Consider the following 21,399-nt stretch of genomic DNA (forward strand, 5'->3'; position numbering starts at 1 on the left):
AACGTCCGTGCCCCACCCCAACGGATGTTTAGTGGGCTGACAGGGGAGTTGAAGCGTTCATTTGTTTCAGCCTCTTAGACGTCCGTCCTTGGGAGGGACGGACGTCTATATTATTATAGACATCCGTGGGAGGGGGACGAACGTCTAAAACCTCCCGCGAATATCAATTTTAAATCCCCAAAGACGTCATATTAGTGATGGCCCGAACGTCTATAATATTATAGACGTCCGGGCCCCAGAGTACCGGACGTCTAATAGTATTAATACTAAAAACGCGAACCCGCGAGCAGTTGTGCTCACTGTTCATCGTCTTCCCCGCGAACGCTCTCTGCGTCATTGCTTTTCCAGGTGTGTTTTCTCTCTTTTGGAACGTTTAAATTTACTTTCGATCCGATTACATTGCCCTGTGATGAAATATCTTTGATTTGAACCGATTAAAAATCATTTTCGGTGCGTTTTGATGCAGTCTCTTGCGTGTTCTTGGGCGGCTTCTTTGACTGTTTTTGGGCTACGTTTTAGGCCCTTCCCTCCTCGATTCCTTTCATTTGGAATCTACTTTTCAGGTTATCTTGTTCGTTGATAAATTTTTGTACGCATGTAATTCGGTTTTGTGTATGCATGTTTTTTACTCTAAGGTATGCATGTGTTATTGGCTTTTGAATATGCATGTATTAGTTGTGTTATTATAAGTATCAAATCATTGAGTGACACTTAGTTCCCGTTTGAAATTTAACACAAACGATTAATCTTTTAATCGTTTGTGTTAAATTTTGAATTGTCCGATTGGACAGTTTGAGAAAATTAATTTTCATAATTTGCAATAACATGTCAATTGGAGTTTATGGATAAGATTGATAAAATTTCGGTTTATTATTTCTGTTGTTCTCCGGATGCATATTTGATTGTGGTCATCGTTGACTACTCTCATTTCGTGTATTTCGGAGAACAATGCGAAATATTGCCGAAATCTTATCAATTTTATGATGTAGACGACAATGCACATGTCTGAGCAAATTATGAAAATTAATTTTTTTGAATGGGTAGGGCCTAACCTTGTGAGAGTTAAAAAACTTCAACTGATGATTTTACGAACATAGTATGGATCGAAGCTGGATGAACGAACGTCGCATCAGTGAAGAATATGATAAGGGTGTTTCGAAGTTCTTGCAATACGTTGAACAAAATGCTAAGTCTGTCAACGGGACATATTTTTGTCCTTGTGTTCGTTGTCTTAATTAAATACGGCAAGACTTAGGCAATGTGTGTGACCATCTATTCATGTACGGCATAATGAGGACTCATATCGTTCGGACTTGGCATGGAGAAGTACTGGACCAGCCTACCACGTCACGAGGAACAAATTATGTGGAAGAATGGATGAGTGACCATTTAGAGAACATGATACGTGATGTCGGTGAAGATAATTTTGGAAGAGTTAATTTGTATGATTCTCTTATTAATGATTCAGAGCAACCTTTGTTCCCAGGATGCTCAAACTGTACACGTCTGTCTTCAACTTTAAAGTTGTTTAGTTTAAAAGCAAGGAATTGATGGACCGATAAAAGTTTCACCGAGTTGTTGGAGTTGTTGAAGGAGATGCTTCCAGAAAATAATACTCTACTTATTCGTAATTACGAGGCAAAATTTTTTTTATGTCCAATGGCTCTTGAATATCAAAAGATACATGCTTGTCCTAATGATTGTGTTTTGTACACAAAGGAGTTTGCTTCGCTAAAGTATTATCCAACATGTGGTTTATCCCGTTTTAAAAAGAAATCTGACAGAGTCACTGGTAATAAAGGTAATGATGGTGCACCTGCTAAGGTGATGTGGTATTTGCCTATAATACCTAGGTTCAATCGTATGTTCTCTGTTAAAGAAGATGCAAAGAACCTTAAATGGCACTCTAACGAAAGAAAGTGCGATAATCTTCTTCGACACCCTGTTGATTCACCACAATGGAAAAAGATTGATGACAAATTCCCTGAATTTGGTGCAGATCCAAGAAACTTAAGGCTTGCACTTGCAACTGATGGTATGAATCCTTATGGAAGCTTAAGTAGCAAACACAGTTCGTGGCCAGTTATGTTGATGATTTACAATCTTTCTCCTTTGTTGTGCATGAAGAGAAAATATGTGATGTTGTCCATGATGATATCGGGTCCTAGACAACCTGGAAATGACATTGATGTTTACTTAGCACCTTTAATTGATGATTTGAAATTGTTGTGGGAAGAAGGGGTCGACGTGTTTGATTCACATGTTCAGGAACAGTTCCGTTTGCGTGCAATGTTGTTTTGCACTATGAATGATTTCCCAGCGTATGGAAACTTGAGCGGTTATAGTGTTAAAGGTCATTTTGCATGTCCCATATGTGAAGAAAACACTAGTTACCTTCAGTTGAAGCATGGTCAGAAGACGGTATATACAAGACATCGAAAATTTCTTCCTCGTAATCATCCTTATCGTAGATTGAAAAAAGCATTTAGTGGAAGTGCTGAGGATGAGGTTGTGTGCAGACCCCGGAATGGTGAAGAGGTGTACAACAAAGTCAAAAACATTGACATTGTGTTTGGAAAACATCATAAAAGTACGTCTACAAAGAACATTTGGAAGAAACGATTAATATTTTTTAAGCTTCCATATTGGTGTGAACTTGATGTTAGACATTGTATTGATGTGATGCACGTTGAAAAAAAATGTTTGTGACAGTGTCATCGGAACTTTATTAAACGTCAAAGGGAAGAGCAAAGACGGAATAAAAGCAAGACAAGATTTGGCTGACATGAGAATCCGATCTGACTTACATCCACAGATAATAGGAAGACGCACCTATCTGCCCCCAGCCTGTCACACACTTTCCAAAAAAGAAGAACAAAGTTTTTGTAACTGTTTAAGAAGTGTGAAGGTTCCGCAAGGTTATTCTTCAAATATTAGTAACCTTGTGTCTATGCAAGACTTAAAGCTAGTTGGTTTAAAGTCTCACGATTGTCATGTATTGATGCAACAATTGTTACCTGTTGTTATTCGAGGCATATTACCTCCTTTTGTTAGGGGTATTCTGACACGTCTGAGTTTTTTCTTTAATGTCATTTGCAAGAAAGTTGTTGACCCTCGAGGTTTAGATGAATTGGAAAATGAGGGAATAAGACTATTATGTCAATTGGAGATGTATTTTCCACCTTCCTTTTTTGACATCATGGTACATTTGATTGTTCATCTAGTCAGAGAAATTCGAATATTTGGGCCGGTCTTCTTAAGGTGGATGTACCAGTTGAAAGATACATGAAGATCTTAAAGGGATACGTCAAGAATTAGTATAGACCAGAAGCTTCAATCATAGAGCGATACGTTGCAGAAGAAGCCACTGAATTTTGTTCAAGTTATATGCCATCTTGTGAACCCGTCGGTCTTCCCAAGAGCAGACATGAAGGAAAATATGAAGGTAAGGGTGTTCGAGGTGTGAGAATTCAAAGTGTTAGCAGAAAAGAAATTGACCAAGCTCATTTGTACGTCTTAAACAACACTATTGATGTGATTCCTTACATTTCTGACCACGTTAATGAAATAAAGGCAGCAAACCCAAAAATGAGTGAAAAATGACATCTTAATGAACATGTGAAAACCTTCTTGCAATGGTTTAAGAAAAAGATTTATGCAACTCCACATGTTTCTGAAACTTTATTGAGGTTATCTCGTGGGCCGAACACAGATGTCATTACATATGGTGGGTACTGTATAAACAATATTTCTTTTCAGACAAAGGTAGAAGATGACAAAAGTAGAGTTCAAAATAGTGGCGTCACACTACAAGCTGAGGCTGTGCACTTTGCTAGTTCTAAAGACAAAAATCCAATCACAGCATCCATCAGTTATTTTGGAATAATACAAGAAATATGAGAAGTTGATTACGTCACTTTTAGAGTCCCAGTTTTCAAGTGTAAATGGGTTGATATAAATTCTGGTGTCATGATAGATGACCTTGGTTTCACATTGGTAGACTTGAACAAGATGAATTACACTAATGAACCATTTATCATGGCTAGTCAAGCAAGACAAATATTCTATGTAAATGATCCAGCGAATAAGAAATGGTCAGTGGTTTTAGAAGGAAAAAACATGCATGAACATGATGATGACGATTCTCTTGAAATACTTGAGACAACATCTGTTGCATCTAGACCCACTAAAGACCTAGTTGATGACGTTGTCGATGTCATGTAGGCAATTCGTAGTGATCACAACGAAGGCATTTGGTAAAAAACAATTAATTAATAGGTTGATATTTTTTTTATTGACTTTATATGTATGTTCATCATAATTGAATTATTACTAACCTTGTATAATTTTTCAGGTATGTCGGCCTTAGACTCAGGATCGGGAAAGACCAGACATGGACGAGGCGTCACCCGAGTGGCAAATGTGACATCCAAACGCGTGGATGGTCAGAGGAGACATGTTGACATCGACCCCAGATTAGGTCATCCATCAGGGCCAAATGCTGATAGGCTTAGGAGTTATCTGGGTAAGTTAGCAAAAAGTCATGTCTCTATCCTTCATGCATGTTGGGATGACGTCCCAAAGGTCGACAAGAACCTCTTATGGCAAGATATTCAGGTATGTTTATACTTCATGCAATTTGTGATATACTTATCTTTTATGTTTTCTTTTGGAATAACATGTTTTTTGTTTTAAACAGTAACATTTTGATATTCCAAACACAATACAAATTAGAAAGAAAGTGTTATCGCATATAGCGATAAGATGGAGGGATTTCAAGACAAGGCTGACACGACTATATGTCTTTGGAGACAGGCAACATGAAAATCCCTATCAGCAATATACATTCACATAGGAGGATTAGATGCAGTTTCGTGCATCTAGAGAGTCTGAGGAATGGAAGGTATGTTTCTTAACATCGTCTTTCATTGAGTTTTTATGATTTTACACTTATTTATATACATGGTTTCACAGGGTAAAAGGTTAGCCGCCCAAGAAAGACAAAGGCTAAACGATGCACCCCATTGTTATCACGAGGTGGTTATGCAAAACTGGAGAAGAAACTGAGAAAGTCTAGAGCGTATGCCTTGGGACTTGAGTCGCCGGACCTAGCACCTGCACCTGCTAGGTACGAGCTGTGGAAGGCTGCTCGGACTAAATTTGATGGGAACATGACATCTTCCTCAGCTGCCTTAATCTCACAGAGAATTGTAAGTTTAAATTATAAGCAGTTCTGTGATTGTGTATCTATCACAACATGTCTTCTAAGTAACTTTGTTTTTTTATGTGCAAGATGAGTTGGTTGAGCAACAGACTCAGGGCACATTTGATGGTCAAGGTAGGGACCACATTCTAACAACGGTCATTGGAAGGCCCGATCACCCAGGACGTGTGGAGTTCCTGGGGCGATTGGTCTTCGTGACTACTTTGGCCCTACACAGAAAACCCCCTCATCAATGAGTCAGGAGACATTGAGGCAGATGGATCTTCAGTGGGAGGAAAGGCTCAACCAAAGCATGAGATCAATGGAGCAACGATTCATGGAGCAGCTACAAGAACAAAAAGAAATACAAAGAGCGCTTGAAGAAAAGTTGCATTCCATGACGCAAGGCAACATGGGGACCACTGAAACTCCCACACCACCTTGTGTCAGCACTAGAGGATCATGCTCCACTGTAGACCCCACTCAGTATAGCGGTCAATATGAGTTGTTGGTTGATGGGATCCCCCACGCATTGTGGTTGTCGGACAAGTGCTTGAGGGAGGGCAGACTATTCATGGTGTTGCCATATTACCCCAGCACGTGCGTGTGACCATTGATGAGGTTCGGGATCCCCAGGCTCAGGTGCTTGTACCCACTCCAGAAATTAACTTTGTGGGGGAGGCCATAGGATCATTTATTGTTTGGCCTAGAGCATTGATCATGTCACACATCGCTACTCCACAGGTATAATGTCTTTTTCCTTAGTATTTCGATGTTTATTCTTTAAATAATTGTTGATAACTCTTTGACGTAAATTCTTATCTTCAGTTCACACGTCCTCAGAAGCAGCCAATTCATGATACAGTCATACATGAAGATGATGAGATGGCTGAAGCGGAGGATGATCCTCAAAGCTAATGAAAAAATTACCCAGATTGAAGAAAGCATCATTAGAACTATACTGGGATTTGAGGGTATTTGGTCTTCCCCCACATGTGCCAGTTTATATCACATTCTCTGATGCATTGGAGGTGATTGGGGGAGACAGGATGTTGAATATTTCCATCATTCAGCTGTGGTGCATGTAAGATAGTCAATTTGGTCTTTCATATTACTTTTATTTACATTGTTATAGTTTCTAACAACTTAACTTTGTTGGTACATGGACACAATCGTTGTAGACCAAGGTCGGTCTTCCATGTACGGATTTGTTGAACCTCAGACCATTCAACCATCTGGTAACACACTTCAAAACAAACAACAGTATTTGCAAACATGGATGAATGAGTCAAAAAGAGACGTATACCTTGTGCCATACATTGAGGGGTAGGTGTTGTTATATGTGGTCAGTTCATTATTATAGTTTCCTTAATTAGTTGAATAACTATTTGTCCTTCGTGATAGGTCGCACTAGCAGCTGATGGTCATCATTCCCAAACAATGTAAAATTATATGGTTTTGTTCGTTGCACAGGAGGATGAAAAATGACTTGAGAACCATGCTTCAAGGGTAAGTGTTTCTCCAAAAATGACTTTGAATTCGATGTCCACCTTCAACTTTTATGATAAATATAGTCATATTAATTATACTTTGTGTTTTCAATCTGTACAGAGTTATTGGTAAATCTCGTGGTCAACTGGTTCAAATTTTGTATCCAAAGGTTGTAAGTCATTTATAGTTCTAATTCATTTTCTATGTTATTGAATTATCTAAATTCTTAACTATTTAGTTTGTCATTTTAGTGTAACCAACAGCTAGATTCATGGGAATGTGGCTTCTATGTGATGTGTTGGATTAAGACCATCATTCGAGCTGTCATTTCAGATGACTGGAATGAGGTAATGATGTATACCTTGAATACATTACAAATCAAATTCATCTTCAAACATATATATGAAACCATAATGAATCTTTCTTGAATTTTGCAACGCTTCAAGAGTACATCTCCTATACCAGAGGACACAATTAGGCAGATAAGGCAGGAGTGGACCGCTTATCTTCTGCAAAGATGGAGTTAGGAATAGTTTTATTTGTTGTTGAACATTGCTTAGTTTTAGTTTAAGTTTTATCTTGATAGTTTTGGTAGTGGATTATATTTTACATTAAGTAGAATTTTGTTTATATCAAACACATATATATATTGTTGCAAAATTGTTCTGGGACAATTTTCTGCATTTCAGGTGTGGTTTTATTACAAAAATAAATTGATTTTTTTAAAAAATACGCCTAGTAGACGTCGGTTAATGCACTGTCGGACGTCTATAGATGTTCGGCAGTGCACAAACGGACGTCCAACCCCAGCCCTACCACAAAACAATTCAGGCAAGTGGACGTCGGGGGAAGGAGGAGACGGACGTCTGTGTAGACGTCGGGGGAGGAGGAGACGAACGTCTATATGGACGTCAGACGGGCACGTGGGACGTCTATATGGACCCCCCGATGTCTGAGTAACGTCACCCACAAAGACGTCGGGGGAAGGTCGGACGTCAAAAGGCCAAAAGATCGGACGTCTAAAGCCTTTTTGCACTAGTGTATTATCTCGTGGTGGGTATAGGAAGCTTGAGGAGAAAATCCTCAAGCAAAAGACAGAAGCTAGACCATCATCTGAGGGTGGTAGCCCCTAGCCTCCTTGTCCACCTTCTCGGCATGAGAAATGGAAGCTGGCTCGTTTAAGATCATCGGGCGCCTACTCTTCTGACACTACACGGGAAATATCTGAAAGAATTGTAAGTTATCATTGTTCCTAAAATAATAATAATTTCATTATACATACTACCTTGAACTTTTTTAAGAATAATGGTGTTTTGTTATGTTACAGGACTCTTTGGTTGAGCAGAGCTCCCAAGGTCAATTCACTCAAGAAGGTCGCCAGGATATTCTTACCACTACAATTGGACGACCTGAGCACCCTTGACGTGTGCGTGCTGCTGGAACTGGAGTAGGCATTCAAGATTATTTTGGGAGTTCTTCTCGTCAGACTTCATATGCACACAACGAAGCACAAGAACAAAGGCTGACACAAGAGATCACAAACAAGCTTCGAGCGAACCTTAGGGAGGAGCTTAGGACAAAGCTTAGGGAGGAATTGTATAATGAGGTCACTACAGAAGTGATTGACAAAGTTATGCGCCAGTTCCAGCAACAATTTGAGAGTTATGGCATGCGCTCGCTGCCATTTCCTGTACAGGAATAGGAACATGTTGTGCCTCCCACAGGTAAAATTAATAAACATTTATGTTCAATAATTTCTATGTTTTGTATAATCTAACATTTACTTTGACAGGGAGAAGCGGGAAAGGAAGTTGTTCAACATTAGTCGTCCCAAGGGATGACATGAATGATGCTAGTCCATGTCTGCTATACATTTTACATGGTATCGGGACGATGCTAGTAGCTCGTGGAACAATGTTTCAGGTAGCGACTGTTGTTCATGGTATGAAGCTATTAAAGGATGAGGTGAAGGTCTCAGTAGACGACATTATCATACCAGATGCCTCAATTCCTCTACCCACAAATGAGATTTTCACTGTGGCACAGTCATTCCAATCTTTTATCGCTTGACCTAAACACTTGGTTGGTTCGGTTTCTGACCCCCGGTATGAAATTCTACTTTACACTTCTCAATTTTAAAGTTTACATGTTATTGATGTCAAAACTTATCTTATTTTTCCATGTAACAACAGACGCATGCATAGGAGAAGATTCGTTTATCTGAGGACGACCCTCTTGGTGCATTGCAACAACTTGTTGACATCATTGGAAATAAGCTTTTGGAGGTTGAATATGATGCTAATGTATTTGGGAGATACTCTAAGGTCCCAATATACCTGCATAGCCAAGATGTCAGAGAGCTTGCGTCAGGAACAGAAGAGTTGAATATTACATTAGTTCAATTATGGATGATGTAAGTCTATGAGAAATTATTTATATAAAATTGATTTATATATCAAGTATACTTATATCAAAGGTAATTTTTGATTTTAGGTATATGTTTGGTGTCAGTAACAACTTGGGGTACAATGATGTCTATGGGTTCATTGATCCCCAAGTCATTCACGAAACAAATGATTTTGATGAGATCACAACATATCTCACAAGCAGATTTGCAAGCGGGAAGAACATACATTTTATTCCTTATATCTGGTAAGTGAACTTTGTTAACATAATAAAGTTCCATATATGATTTTAATATATAATAATTAAGTTATTATGAATTTCAGGCATCAATGACAGCTACTTGTTATTTTTGTACTTGAGATTTATGCTTTGTGGTTCTACTCATTGCACAAGTCTCCTCCCAAACATCTCAGACAAGTAGTTGATTGGTAAGAACCTCAATGTTTGGACTTTCTTTGTTATATAAATGAATGCTAAAACCTTTTTTTATATAGTTCTATTTAATCAAGTATGATGTTGGTTGGGAGATCAATTGCTAACATTAGAAAGCTTGCATGGATTGCTCTCAAGGTTTGACATATGCTAAAGCCATACTTTCTTATAGTTGTTTTGTTTTAATGATTTTCACTAACTATTTACAACTATGATGATATCTTATAGTGTAACAGACAAAGTGGGTCATATGAATGCGAATCTACGTAATGTATTGGATGACACACATTATCCGTGCCCATATCACAAGAGGATGGGAAACGGTAATATTTAGATTTAATGAATTTTGTTTTTCTCTATCATTTGGAATTCTTATACACTAATTAATATCGTGTGTCTTGTACAAAGATTCAAGACTCCTACTCCAATTCTTGAGAAGCCACTAACATTCCTGAGGAAAGCAATTGCAAAACATTTAGTTAGATTATATAATAGTTCATAGTTATTAGATTTAAAATACATTAGAACATGTTGATTTGTAGTTATTAGACTTTGTACATTATGTGATGTAAATATTGACTATTGTGTTGAATCTGTGTTGTTATGATATTGTTTGATATGCAGGTCTATTTTTGTGATAGTGGATATCACAAAAACAGACCTGCTATTAAAAAAAATTGCAGGAGAATAGGCTCGGTTGTGGCAAAACCGAGGCCAAAGGTTACACGAATTTTTTTAAAAAAAAAACAGGGTTTGGCCGTAGTTCAACCAAGAACAGCTGTCATATCCCCAGGTTATTACCTCGGTTCAACCGAGGTAATAACCCCCTGCCCCCCCCCCCCCCCCCCACCACCACCTTTTCTCTTACTACTTCGGTTTCTAAAGAACCGAGGCAGTAGCCTTCAAGGTACCGCGGCCTAAAGTGTCAGACCTTTTTACCTCGCCTGTATATGCTGTTGTTCTAAAACTGAAGCGTATATTCAAAAACAACTGCGGTCGTTTCCCTTTGCTGCATTAGTGCATTCACGCTCGTACCACCTTTCTAGATATTTTTTTCCTAGGTCTTACACACATCCTCTGTCAGAACTAACAGCACATAACATAAGGCACCACAACTCTTCAATCCAACGATAACTTTTTCAAATACATTTGATCATAGGTAATCGAGCTATACTACCAAATTACTTTCGAAGCTTTCATCCCATCATAACCAATCCTCTACTACTCGAGCTTGGATGGCAATGTGTATATCACGAGCCTGACCGGTTCAATTTCAACTGGTTGGGTTAACCCCAACATAGGGTTATCAAACCGATCCATCAGAATAATTGATGAGATAAATAAAGTCGCACCATCTTATAAAAGATGTCGATCGGTCATTTGAGTTATTGATCAAATGTACACCTAACATGATTAAAAACATCTACAAGAATCAGTACAGATCAGTCTGGTAATTGCGAGTAAGAAGTGACTAAGTCATAATTAAGTCGGTGGTAAGTAAAAGTCCATTACAATTTGTATATAAAAGGGTCTATGGGTTGTAGTTATGATAATTGATTATTGTATTTAATACTAGTGTGACCAAATTCTTTCTAACTTAAGCATTAGGGTACCTTTCACATGTATTATTAAAGCGATTGTGGATTGAATGAAGACTGCATCAAACCGAACATAGTAGAGGATTTAAAAGGTGAAGAAAGAAGAAAATTGGAAACCAAATCACTTGGAAATACTCCAGTGAAAACATAGGTTTTGTTTTCACATTTTAAGTGTATCTCATTAAAAATTGTTTTCAAGTGTCATTTCTTGTAGATGAGAAAAAAATATATGGTGAAAATAGCAATGAAAAAGATATGATTAATACTTTGCAATGTCCTCCAAAATATGTTTAAGAGGTGATAAACGTGACAAACAGGTGAAGAAATATATATTATGACAACATATTCGTAACTTCACCCCGTGTTCTATTTAGGAGAATATGGAAATGATTTCTAAGTTTGAAGAAAGACCAATTAGACCAATAATATAATACGAAATGAATCCAATATTTCACTTAAAGTATATTTTAATTTGGCAACATTTAATTTCTTAAAACTTTACTTGATATGCATTTAAATTTATAAATTTAGTAAAATTTAGTTTTGAATTTAATTTATTATAATAGTATAAAATTAATTAACCTAATTTTCATTGAGAAATAATTATGTTTTTTTTTCAACAAGATATGTATATATATTTACATGAGGAGAAACTATAAATATTCCAACCCTTATACAAAATCTGAATTGATTGTCCTATTTTTGTGCTTAGGCTTAAATAACTTACCATACACAAAAGTCGTCTCTTCTTATCATGATAATTATGTACTTATGCAATTTTTTAAATTTATTAGAAACTCATCTTAATTATATATCTTTTTGAGAAAAAAGTATAAGTAAAAAAGGGAGGTTAATACAATTTAGAACTAATGTTTCTAAATTATAAGTTTCTCTCACATGATAAATATAACTTAAGTAAGAGACTATATTTTGATTCATCAGATAGTAGTTTTGATGTAATTTTTTATTCTTTAATGTCTCGTTTTTTTTATTGGAACTGAAATTATTTATAAATGAGTTAAGATACTTGATGAGAAAGAAAATTACGATATAGATAATGAATCAATTCAAATTATAGAAAAACGTAATAGGAATAGGTTAAAGAAAGTTAATATTAAATTCTTTAAATTTCTAAAATATGAGTTATAAAGGTTTTTTTTTTTTTCATATGAGAAGGTTGAGTAATGTTTAATTTCGTAATATAACCAAGAATTTGCTTTTTCTAAATATATGAAATTCAAAATATATAATGACTTTTTTGTAAAGAAAATCATGAGAGATATTTTTAGTTTATTTGTAATAGGGTTTTTTTTTTCTTATGTGTACTATATATATTTTTGTCATGTATAATTATTGTTTTCTTTTTTATTTTCTAATAAAATTTCCATGTAATGATAACAGTGTCTAATATAAACGTGAGACTATGTTTTTGATAATAATGATTAAAATGTGTGTCTAAAATATCACACTAAAAAAACTAATATAGAAATAAATGAAGAATATTCATGAGAAGAAAACACTAACAATAAAGAAAACTCAACATAATTAAAATAAAAAGAACATATAGATATATACATGCATTTAACTTTCAAGAATGTTCTGTAGTAATAACAAAAGCTCTTCAACATAATAAATATATACTTTGCCAAAAAAAAATTAATGCTAAATCTAGGGCTTCAGAGTATTATAGTTAGAAAAATGATGGTTGAAATCCAAGTGCTAGATCCAATCTATGCATCTATTTATATATATCTTTCTCTTTCTCTGTCAGTATATAGATACTTTTTGGCTTATAAAGACATTTTAAGGTGTTAGATGCATAACGTTTTCCATTAGGAACATGATTTCTTTTTCAGATGATTCTGTTCCTTCTTATATATGCAAAACTTTTGTTTAGAATAAAAAACAGATACTAAAAATATTTTAAGTAGTTATTATCAAATTAGAAATATATAGAGAGAGGAAAAAGGGTACTCTATGACAAACAAAAAACATTGGAAAACATTGATAATATAGCAAGGAATAGAGGATGTGAACAAAAAATGTTCAGATGTTATATCAGATAGAAGAAAATTAAGAGCTAAGTTGAAAGTTATCAACATAGAAAGCCAAGATTAAATGCATCAGAATCATGATTTGGTTTCTGAAAAGTCCTTTTTTCCCAGATAGATCAAGGGTTGAACATGTGAAGCTGATTGTAATGAGCTTCTGCAAGAAACTCTTCAACAATCCCTCTCATACTTTCTGCTTCTTCTCTTCTTTTAGCAACAATCGCTTCCTGGAAAATTCAAACCAAACCATGAATTAAAATATATCCTAAAAGTATAAACTTAACCAAAAAAGAATTCAAATTCTGATTCTATGTTCATCAGCAAATATTTCTTATTTCTTATTGTTTCTGCAATGTTTAAGAAGAAAAAACATTTAAGGAAATGATCACACTCACCTCAGTTTCTGCTTTGTTCTTGTCGTTATACAGGACCATTTCCTACATATTTTAGCAACATTTCAATACTACTGTTATCAATTTCCAAAATGCCCTAGCAGTAAAACTAATGGAATATGTTAAACCTGAATGGGAAATATCATATTTGAAATGTAACACCCTATATTATTATTTCTAATTAGGGATATATTGACAAAAATAATCCTGTCTTTGTAGATATCTTATGAGTAAAATTATTTAACTTATAATTTAAAGTACTAATATTATTATGATTATAATAATTTATAATTATTTATTTTATAATATTTAATATAGCATTTTAATTTAAATTCACACTGTAACAATTATATAAATATCTACTTTTAGTAAATTTTGTATATTTTTTAATATAGAGTTATCATATTGTATTTTATTATTTTGAAATTAAAGGTGTTGTTGCATGATAGATACATATATTGGATACATGATAGATTTGTGAATGTAGTATTTTGAGAAGAAGCATATATATACTCACTTTGGTTTGAGTTTTAGATTTTTTGATACGTTCTTCTTTTTCTTGTTTTTTCACTCTGCGATGCTTAGGACGAATACCATGCTTCTCATATCTCTCACACTCTAGCAAAGATCGACACAAAAACCCTTTTTCCTTATGACGATAAGTCTGCAAAAACCACCAAAATCAGTCATCCAAACATCAAATAACCACTCTACATATAAACAACAAATAAATCTCTATAACTAAATATATAGTATTAATCTATCATCTCAAATATATATATATATATATATATATATATATATATATATATATATATATATTTAAACAACTATGTTATAATTTTTCCATATGGATTAAGAAACTATACTAATAATTAGCCTTCCTATTTTGAGTCTGACAATGAAGAAAGTAAGTAATATATTTCATATTAAATGGGATTATTTGAGATAGACATAACTAGAAGGGTTTCTTCAATAATATTTTGCCATGTCCATAAACAGTGTTAATTTTCTTTAATGTGTATATGTTATAACATAGAAAAAACCATTCGAAGAAGATTACATATACCTTATCAAACCTGTCACTATGTGGTCGTTTTTTGCTATCAACATCCCAATTTCCAATCCATTCAGGTGTTGGCTTAGGGCGTCTTCCTCTCTTTGAACTTGAATTTTGAGTTGCAGATTGAATTTCAGGCTAATAATACACACCATATATAAGGTTATTGATGAAAACAACAACAAAAAAATCATAAAAAATTATGCAAGTAATAAATTAACGTACCATTGTTTCATCAGTGGAGACTTTTGGATTTTCTTTTCCCTGATACAAAAAGTGTGTATATTTATCGATAGATGATAACAAGTCTTAGGTATATATGCTTGCAAAGAAATATTTCTTTTTATCAGAAAAAATTATAAATGTCAAAGTATTTAGAATACTCCAATTCGGTTACAGACAATATAAATCTTTAAATTATAAAAGATAAGAGCTAATAGAAATACAATGAATATATATCATACAACAATTTACATTACTGTTGTTCTATAATAATCTGTATCTACTTCAGTCCAAATAAAACACTAATATATACTTCCTAATAAATGAGCAGAAACATTCATGAAAATCAACACAATTTAAAGTGTGAAAATATATATATATATAATGGAGTATCCTTTCTGCCACTTATAGTACAGTACTTATAGAACACTCATATGTTTGAGACTAATAACTAAGTTTTTTTTTTTTAAATGAACTATATGATGTGCTAAAGCTATATATGAAAGGAAAAAGAACAAAAGTGCAGCACTACACTAATGCTCACAATTTTGACCTAAACATGTCCATAACTAGTAAAAATAAATTAAAGGTTAGATAATTTGACATCTGAAATACACCTTTTCTTCTGGATAAAGTGTGGGAAAATATCAGTAAATGATATATACACGAATTCTGTGATTGAAAATTTTGATTATTTTTGACAGAACATTTAATTCAAAGATTAAATATTCATGTATATACCTTATTTGTTGGCACGTCAACCATATCATTGCAGTCCACAGGATGTTGATCAGGAATGTAAATTGATATTGGGTTTGCAGCAATAGGTTCATCACTTGTTCTTGAATGAGTAGTCTTTGTTGGAGGTGTTTCGCATTCCTCCTATATTAAGCTCAAAGAGATAGTTAAAGTGTACTTAGTCAAGATTTAATATGTATCCAATACAACATTAAACAACAAAACAAAAGTAGAACTTGTAAAGCAAAATTTGGGTTGTAAATTTTAAAATTCCAACATAAGATTATTGTCCATTTTAAAATTTAAAGTTTGTCACGATTTTATTATAAAAAAGTGTCATGAAGAGTTCAGAAAAAATGTATTTGAATTTCTAACTTTCAAGTAATATAAGACTGTAAGATATCCATAGAATATTTCGCTCCCATAATCTTCAATATGGAAAAGTAGTTTCAAAGCCAAACTCTCATTTTCTTCATATATAGACTTAAGAGTTTGTTCTAATACATTCATTAGTTTTATATACATCCTTCCTTCTCAAAGTTCTCACACTCTACTTTCCTTCTACATTCATTTCTCCTATATATAGGTTGGAAATTATTTGAGAACAAGTAGTTACAAATAAGTGAAGTTATCCTTAATATTTTCTAATCATAAATTTGAAATAAGGTTTGGTTTAGTGTTGAGGCTTTTGTGTAATAGCTATTATGTTGCGTACTTAAGATTTGGATTTTGTAATTTAAAATTCTAAAGTGTTTCATGTTGAATTCTCACCTTCGAGTTAGCTTGGAAGTAAAAGTAAAATAGATTTATTGATTGTATTTTGTAAGAAGTAATATCATGCCTTAGAGTAAGAATGTTGTTTTGAGTTAAAAATTGTGAAATTGAGTTTTGAAGTTATAGACAGTTGAATTGGAGTAGTTTGAAGTTATTAATATTATTGGAATGTTGATATGATGAAAAATTATGCATGTTAATATATTGAGTTGAGGCATGCGTTAAATTGAGTTTTCAACATAGATTACATAAGAAAAGCTAGTTTCTCCAAAGTAAGATAAGTATTGATATAAGAATTCAATGTTAATGAATGTTGTATTGAGCTTTAATGATCCAAATTGAGTTGGAATAAGTGAAGTATAATAATACAACAATTTATACTTGTATTTCACTATCTTAAGTTTCTTTAAAGTTGTGCATATGTTATAATGGAAGAGGTAAACTTCTTTTATTTGCTCCATAAGTGTTTTAAAATTGATATTTTTCTCAAGTGAGATTTTGATTGCTCAAGAAAAATTTAGCTACAAAAATAAAATGAAAAAAAAAACTTTCTTAATTTGATTTTTGCTTACTTAAATAAATTCTTGCTCTAGTTAAAATTCTTAAATCATATTGTATAGGAAATGTATTTGAGAATGACATGATGTGTTCCAAATTTCGAAGACCTTAAACTTATCTAAATTAAAGTATACTTAATGGTAAGTTATTGATTAATGTGTCTCTATTTTTTAGTGTGATCTCTCTCTTTTTTAGTATGGTCAATATATTCATACCCATGTATTTGATGAAAAGATAATTAATTGTGTTTAAAAAATAAGTTTAAGTGTACTTCATTCTTATAAACAATTCACAAGGTGAAGTTTAGGATTTATGATTTATGTTTATATTCACTTACAAAGTGTAAAATGATCTTATATTTAAAGATAATAGTATTTTTAGGGTAAACAACTCAAAAAGACACTATAATATATTTAATACTATATTATTTAAAGGGAAATTACTAAACAAACCAGAACAAAATCTTTTGGAGCCCTATGATGTTCATACATGAACTACAATTCACATAATTATTGTTATGTGTGGTAAAAATAAAACAAAAACATTCTTTCTATATCTAGCAATGAAAAACTAGGCAAATTGGAACAAATGAAATTTCACTTCACAATTATATAATCCCTGTGATAATTTTATCCCAAAATGTGAGTGCCACCAAAATTTAACTAAACAATGTTTCATGGAAACTATCAAAGCTTTTTTTTTTTGTTAATTTCAAAGTATACTAGCATTCTGATCAGTAATCAACGATTGTAAAAACATTTACGGTATATTTAGATGTGAAATTTTAAAATATATATTCCTGAAATTTGAAATTCTTTATATTTGATTTTTTTTATTATTAAAGTTCGATTTTTTTTTAAATATTTCATATGTATAAATCAATTCAAATTCCTTGTTTAAACTGAACCATTTAAGTTAGTCCATATTCAAAATTCACTTTTAGATATTTATTTTAAAATTTGAAATTTAAGATTTAACCTTCTCAAAATAACTATTAGTCCTCTTGGTAAGAAAGGGGTGAAAGAGAGTTTAAAAACACTGAGAAAAGAGAGAGAAGTATCCATTCTAAAAGAAATTTTATCTAAATAATATATTTTATTGTAAAATATTTAATTTCCACTAAAAAAAAATCACCCTTTCATTCATCATCCAAACATGATTCTAGGGTTTTTAATACAAATATATTTGAATCATACATAAATCACATCCAACCAAACAATGTTAACAAAAATTCACATCCTACACAAGAAATTAGAGAACCTTCAAGAAAAAATAAATGAATAACGAAACATTTGAAGTGTTCCAACCAACATATATACAAGAATCTAAAACATAACATACAAAGGAAAATTATATAAATATAAAAAAAACATTTCATAATCTTTCTCCTACCAAAACATATAATTTAAGAAAAAAAAATGAATATTTGAAATTGTTACCTCCTTTGGGGAAATGAGAACATTTGAATTGTTGTCAATGGCAGCCATGAAATTGTGGTGAGACGATGATGAATGAGAGGTTTTGAGTAAAGGCAAGACACTTCACAGAGTGGGTTGTGCCTTTTAACAAGGGTTAAGTAACTCTCTTAAATTAAACATATTAATTACATAAACATAGTTTATTGTTTATACATTTAATATGGATGATTATCTTATTAAATGGTTTGAAAAATAAAATATTAATTGTAATAAATGTGTTGACTTTTGAATACAAAAAATATTGAATGTGAAAAAGTTAAAAAAGTCCATGTGCAGGATTAAATATTTAAATAACCATTTTAAGTGACTGTATTGTAATATTCAAAATATGTTACCTTTAAGATCTTAAAATAAAATTTTATTTATTTATCTCGAAATTAATATTGCCAACTAAAAAATCCATTCAAATTTTGAAGAAAGGAAAATAAAATAAAATATTTATAATTCATAATTTTACAATAATAAAAAGAGTAGTTTAGATTTTGAAAAAATGAAAAATAAATAAATTATTTTATGTTGCATATATAGACTAAAAACATATTTAAGAAAAAAATGCATTGTAAAACCTTTTGTATTTTTAATAAAGTAATTAATGTCTGTATAATAATAATAACAATTAAACATTTAGACATTAACATTGAAGAAAATTTCCTTAACTGATATTACTGACAGAAAATATATTGTCTGTTGTCATTACCTTCTCTGTTTCTTCTTTAAAGCATTAAATATTTTCTTTAATATGCATTTAATTGCTATCCCGTTACTTTTAAGTGTTATTTAATCTTTTTTGATAATTCAATGTAATTGGTTTTTTAACTTCAATAAAATATTTGTCTACTGCATAGACTTATCGATCGTATCTCGGTCGGTCAGCGTTTGTAATTTTCAAAACAATGTTAACGATGTTAAGTATTTTATATATTAAAAATATCACAATTGGGCGGATATTGGACCAACCTTAATCAAAAGTTTATTTGGAAACCTATAAATAGAGATAAAAAGGAAGTACTGATGAGATTTTTTAAACATTTGAGAATTAATTGTAATAACCAATCACTATGATTGAAAACTAATTTGGACGTTAGAGTACCTTTAACGGGAGAAGATAAATAAAAGAGATGATGTAAAGTGTGAAGGTATAATTCTCTTTGCACTAGTACAAAAATCAGGTACAACGTTGAATATTTTGGGCTTTTAACGGCGAATTCATGAATGACGTCGTATTAGGAGACGTTAAATTGACGTCGAATTTAAAAAATTCGACGTCGAATTTTGTCCATATACGAAATCGAATTTTGTTAATATACGACATTAATCACCTTTTTTTGTTTTTTTTAATTAATTGTGATACTTTTTTACAACTCTCCGAGACCTGAAAAACAGAAAAACAACAAACTTCAATTTTTGGTATTTTATAAAGCAAGAACTATGAATGTAGTATTAAGAACAAACAACAATAACCAACAACAAACAAGTTCAATCAAACAACAACAACAAACAAGTTCAACCAAACAATAACAAACAAGTTCAACAAATAAGTTTTTCAAAACGAAAATGAAAACTAACCTTCAAAAGGTGGGTTCGCTGGAATAAAGTGTTGTCACCAATGACAGAGAAAGCAGAATGCGCCTATAAAGGACAAAAACACGAAAATAATCGATCAAAACAAACGAAAATCATACATAAAATGCATTTGTATCAAATGAAAGAAAGATTACATGTGACGGTCATCAAACTTCGTTCGAGAAAAGTTTGAGAAGAGAAGAGGGTCTCGCGCGCTAAGATAAAGTGAATGAATTTTCAATCTCCCACTCAAATTTTTATTGAATTCACTAACCTTCTGACGTCTAACGCTGGGACATTTGACGTTATATCATTTTACGTCGAATTACAATTTTAAACGACGTTTAATAATTGCATTTATTTAGAAAAATGTCACCGGTCATTTTTAACGTTAGCTTTTCAGTGGTTGGACGTTAAACGCGTGACATTATACGCTGTTTTTGTACTAGTGACAATGAAACAATTTGTATATCATAACAGTTTACTCTTTTCATTTCTATATCATAATATATAAATTAATTTAAGATTATGTTAAAAATAAGTATATAAATAAAAATAATAATTTATATTATATTAACCTTTAACAAAAAAAAAATCAATAAATTTTAATTTTCAAAAAAACGACAATTATAACAATTACGATAAATGCGTAACAATTTATAAATACAGAAAATTATTTATAAATGGTTAAATATTTAAAATGTAAAATTCTAGAAAATGATTTTTTAGAAGTGATAATAGTTTAAAAATAATGAGACTCAATTATTGTGATATTAAATGGTTTATTTATAAATAATTTTGTTATAAATGAGTTTCATTATTTTAAAACCTATCATCTCTCTAGAAAATACTTTTCTAGAGTTTTGTACCTTCTCTCTAAGAGTTATAACTCTTGAGTCATCTCTTTGACGATCAGGAGGTATCTAATCGACCATGGCGACAAGGTCTACATTCCTATCTAATCAGTTTCAGTTACTTTTTGCTCTTCACTCTTTATTCCAGTTGATGCATGAATGTTTCCATTGCATGTGTGTCATGTGTTGTTCTTTGAGCTTATTGGTAAATCTAAGGTCTTAAGGATTTTTACTTTTTTAATTTGGTATTTCATAGATGTTTCTAGAAATTCCTTGTGTTAGATGTAATCGGGGTGTTCTTTCAGCGTTGTATCGTCGGTGTAAGGTAAGAGAAGTGAGGTTTACTTGATTTGTTTGATAAACGAGTTCCAATTAATGTTTGTATGGTGAATTATTGATTGAATTGTGAAATTGTATTGCATTGAGAAATTTAGTATGTTGAGTTGCTTGTATATATTGTGTATTGATGTGAAAACTGATGAATGATGAGGTGAAGTGTGATTTCTGATGTAAATGTTGTGTGTGATGAATTTGAGATACTAAATTGGATGAAATATGAGTTATCAAACTGTCTTTGTT

At 32.4% G+C, this 21,399-nt stretch overlaps 1 protein-coding gene and 1 pseudogene across 1 annotated transcript; one reads left to right on the forward strand and one right to left on the reverse strand.

Moving 5' to 3' along the window:
• Positions 1-3,588: 3,588 nt before the first annotated feature.
• On the forward strand, positions 3,589-4,275 carry LOC148198256 (uncharacterized; annotated as a pseudogene).
• An 8,968-nt stretch (positions 4,276-13,243) lies between these two features.
• Positions 13,244-18,412, reverse strand: LOC148198257 (uncharacterized). The gene is made up of 7 exons (XM_088115466.1): positions 18,365-18,412; positions 15,597-15,737; positions 14,859-14,897; positions 14,643-14,771; positions 14,091-14,237; positions 13,577-13,618; positions 13,244-13,408 (listed from the first exon to the last, which is right to left on the reverse strand). The coding sequence occupies exons 1-7, from the start codon at positions 18,410-18,412 to the stop codon at positions 13,301-13,303; spliced, it is 654 nt and encodes a 217-aa protein (XP_087971592.1). The 3' UTR covers positions 13,244-13,300.
• Positions 18,413-21,399: the final 2,987 nt, after the last annotated feature.

Source organism: Vigna umbellata, chromosome 5 (genome assembly GCF_029865625.1).
Source record: "Vigna umbellata cultivar VRB3 chromosome 5, Vumbellata_1.0, whole genome shotgun sequence".
NCBI lineage: Eukaryota > Viridiplantae > Streptophyta > Magnoliopsida > Fabales > Fabaceae > Vigna > Vigna umbellata.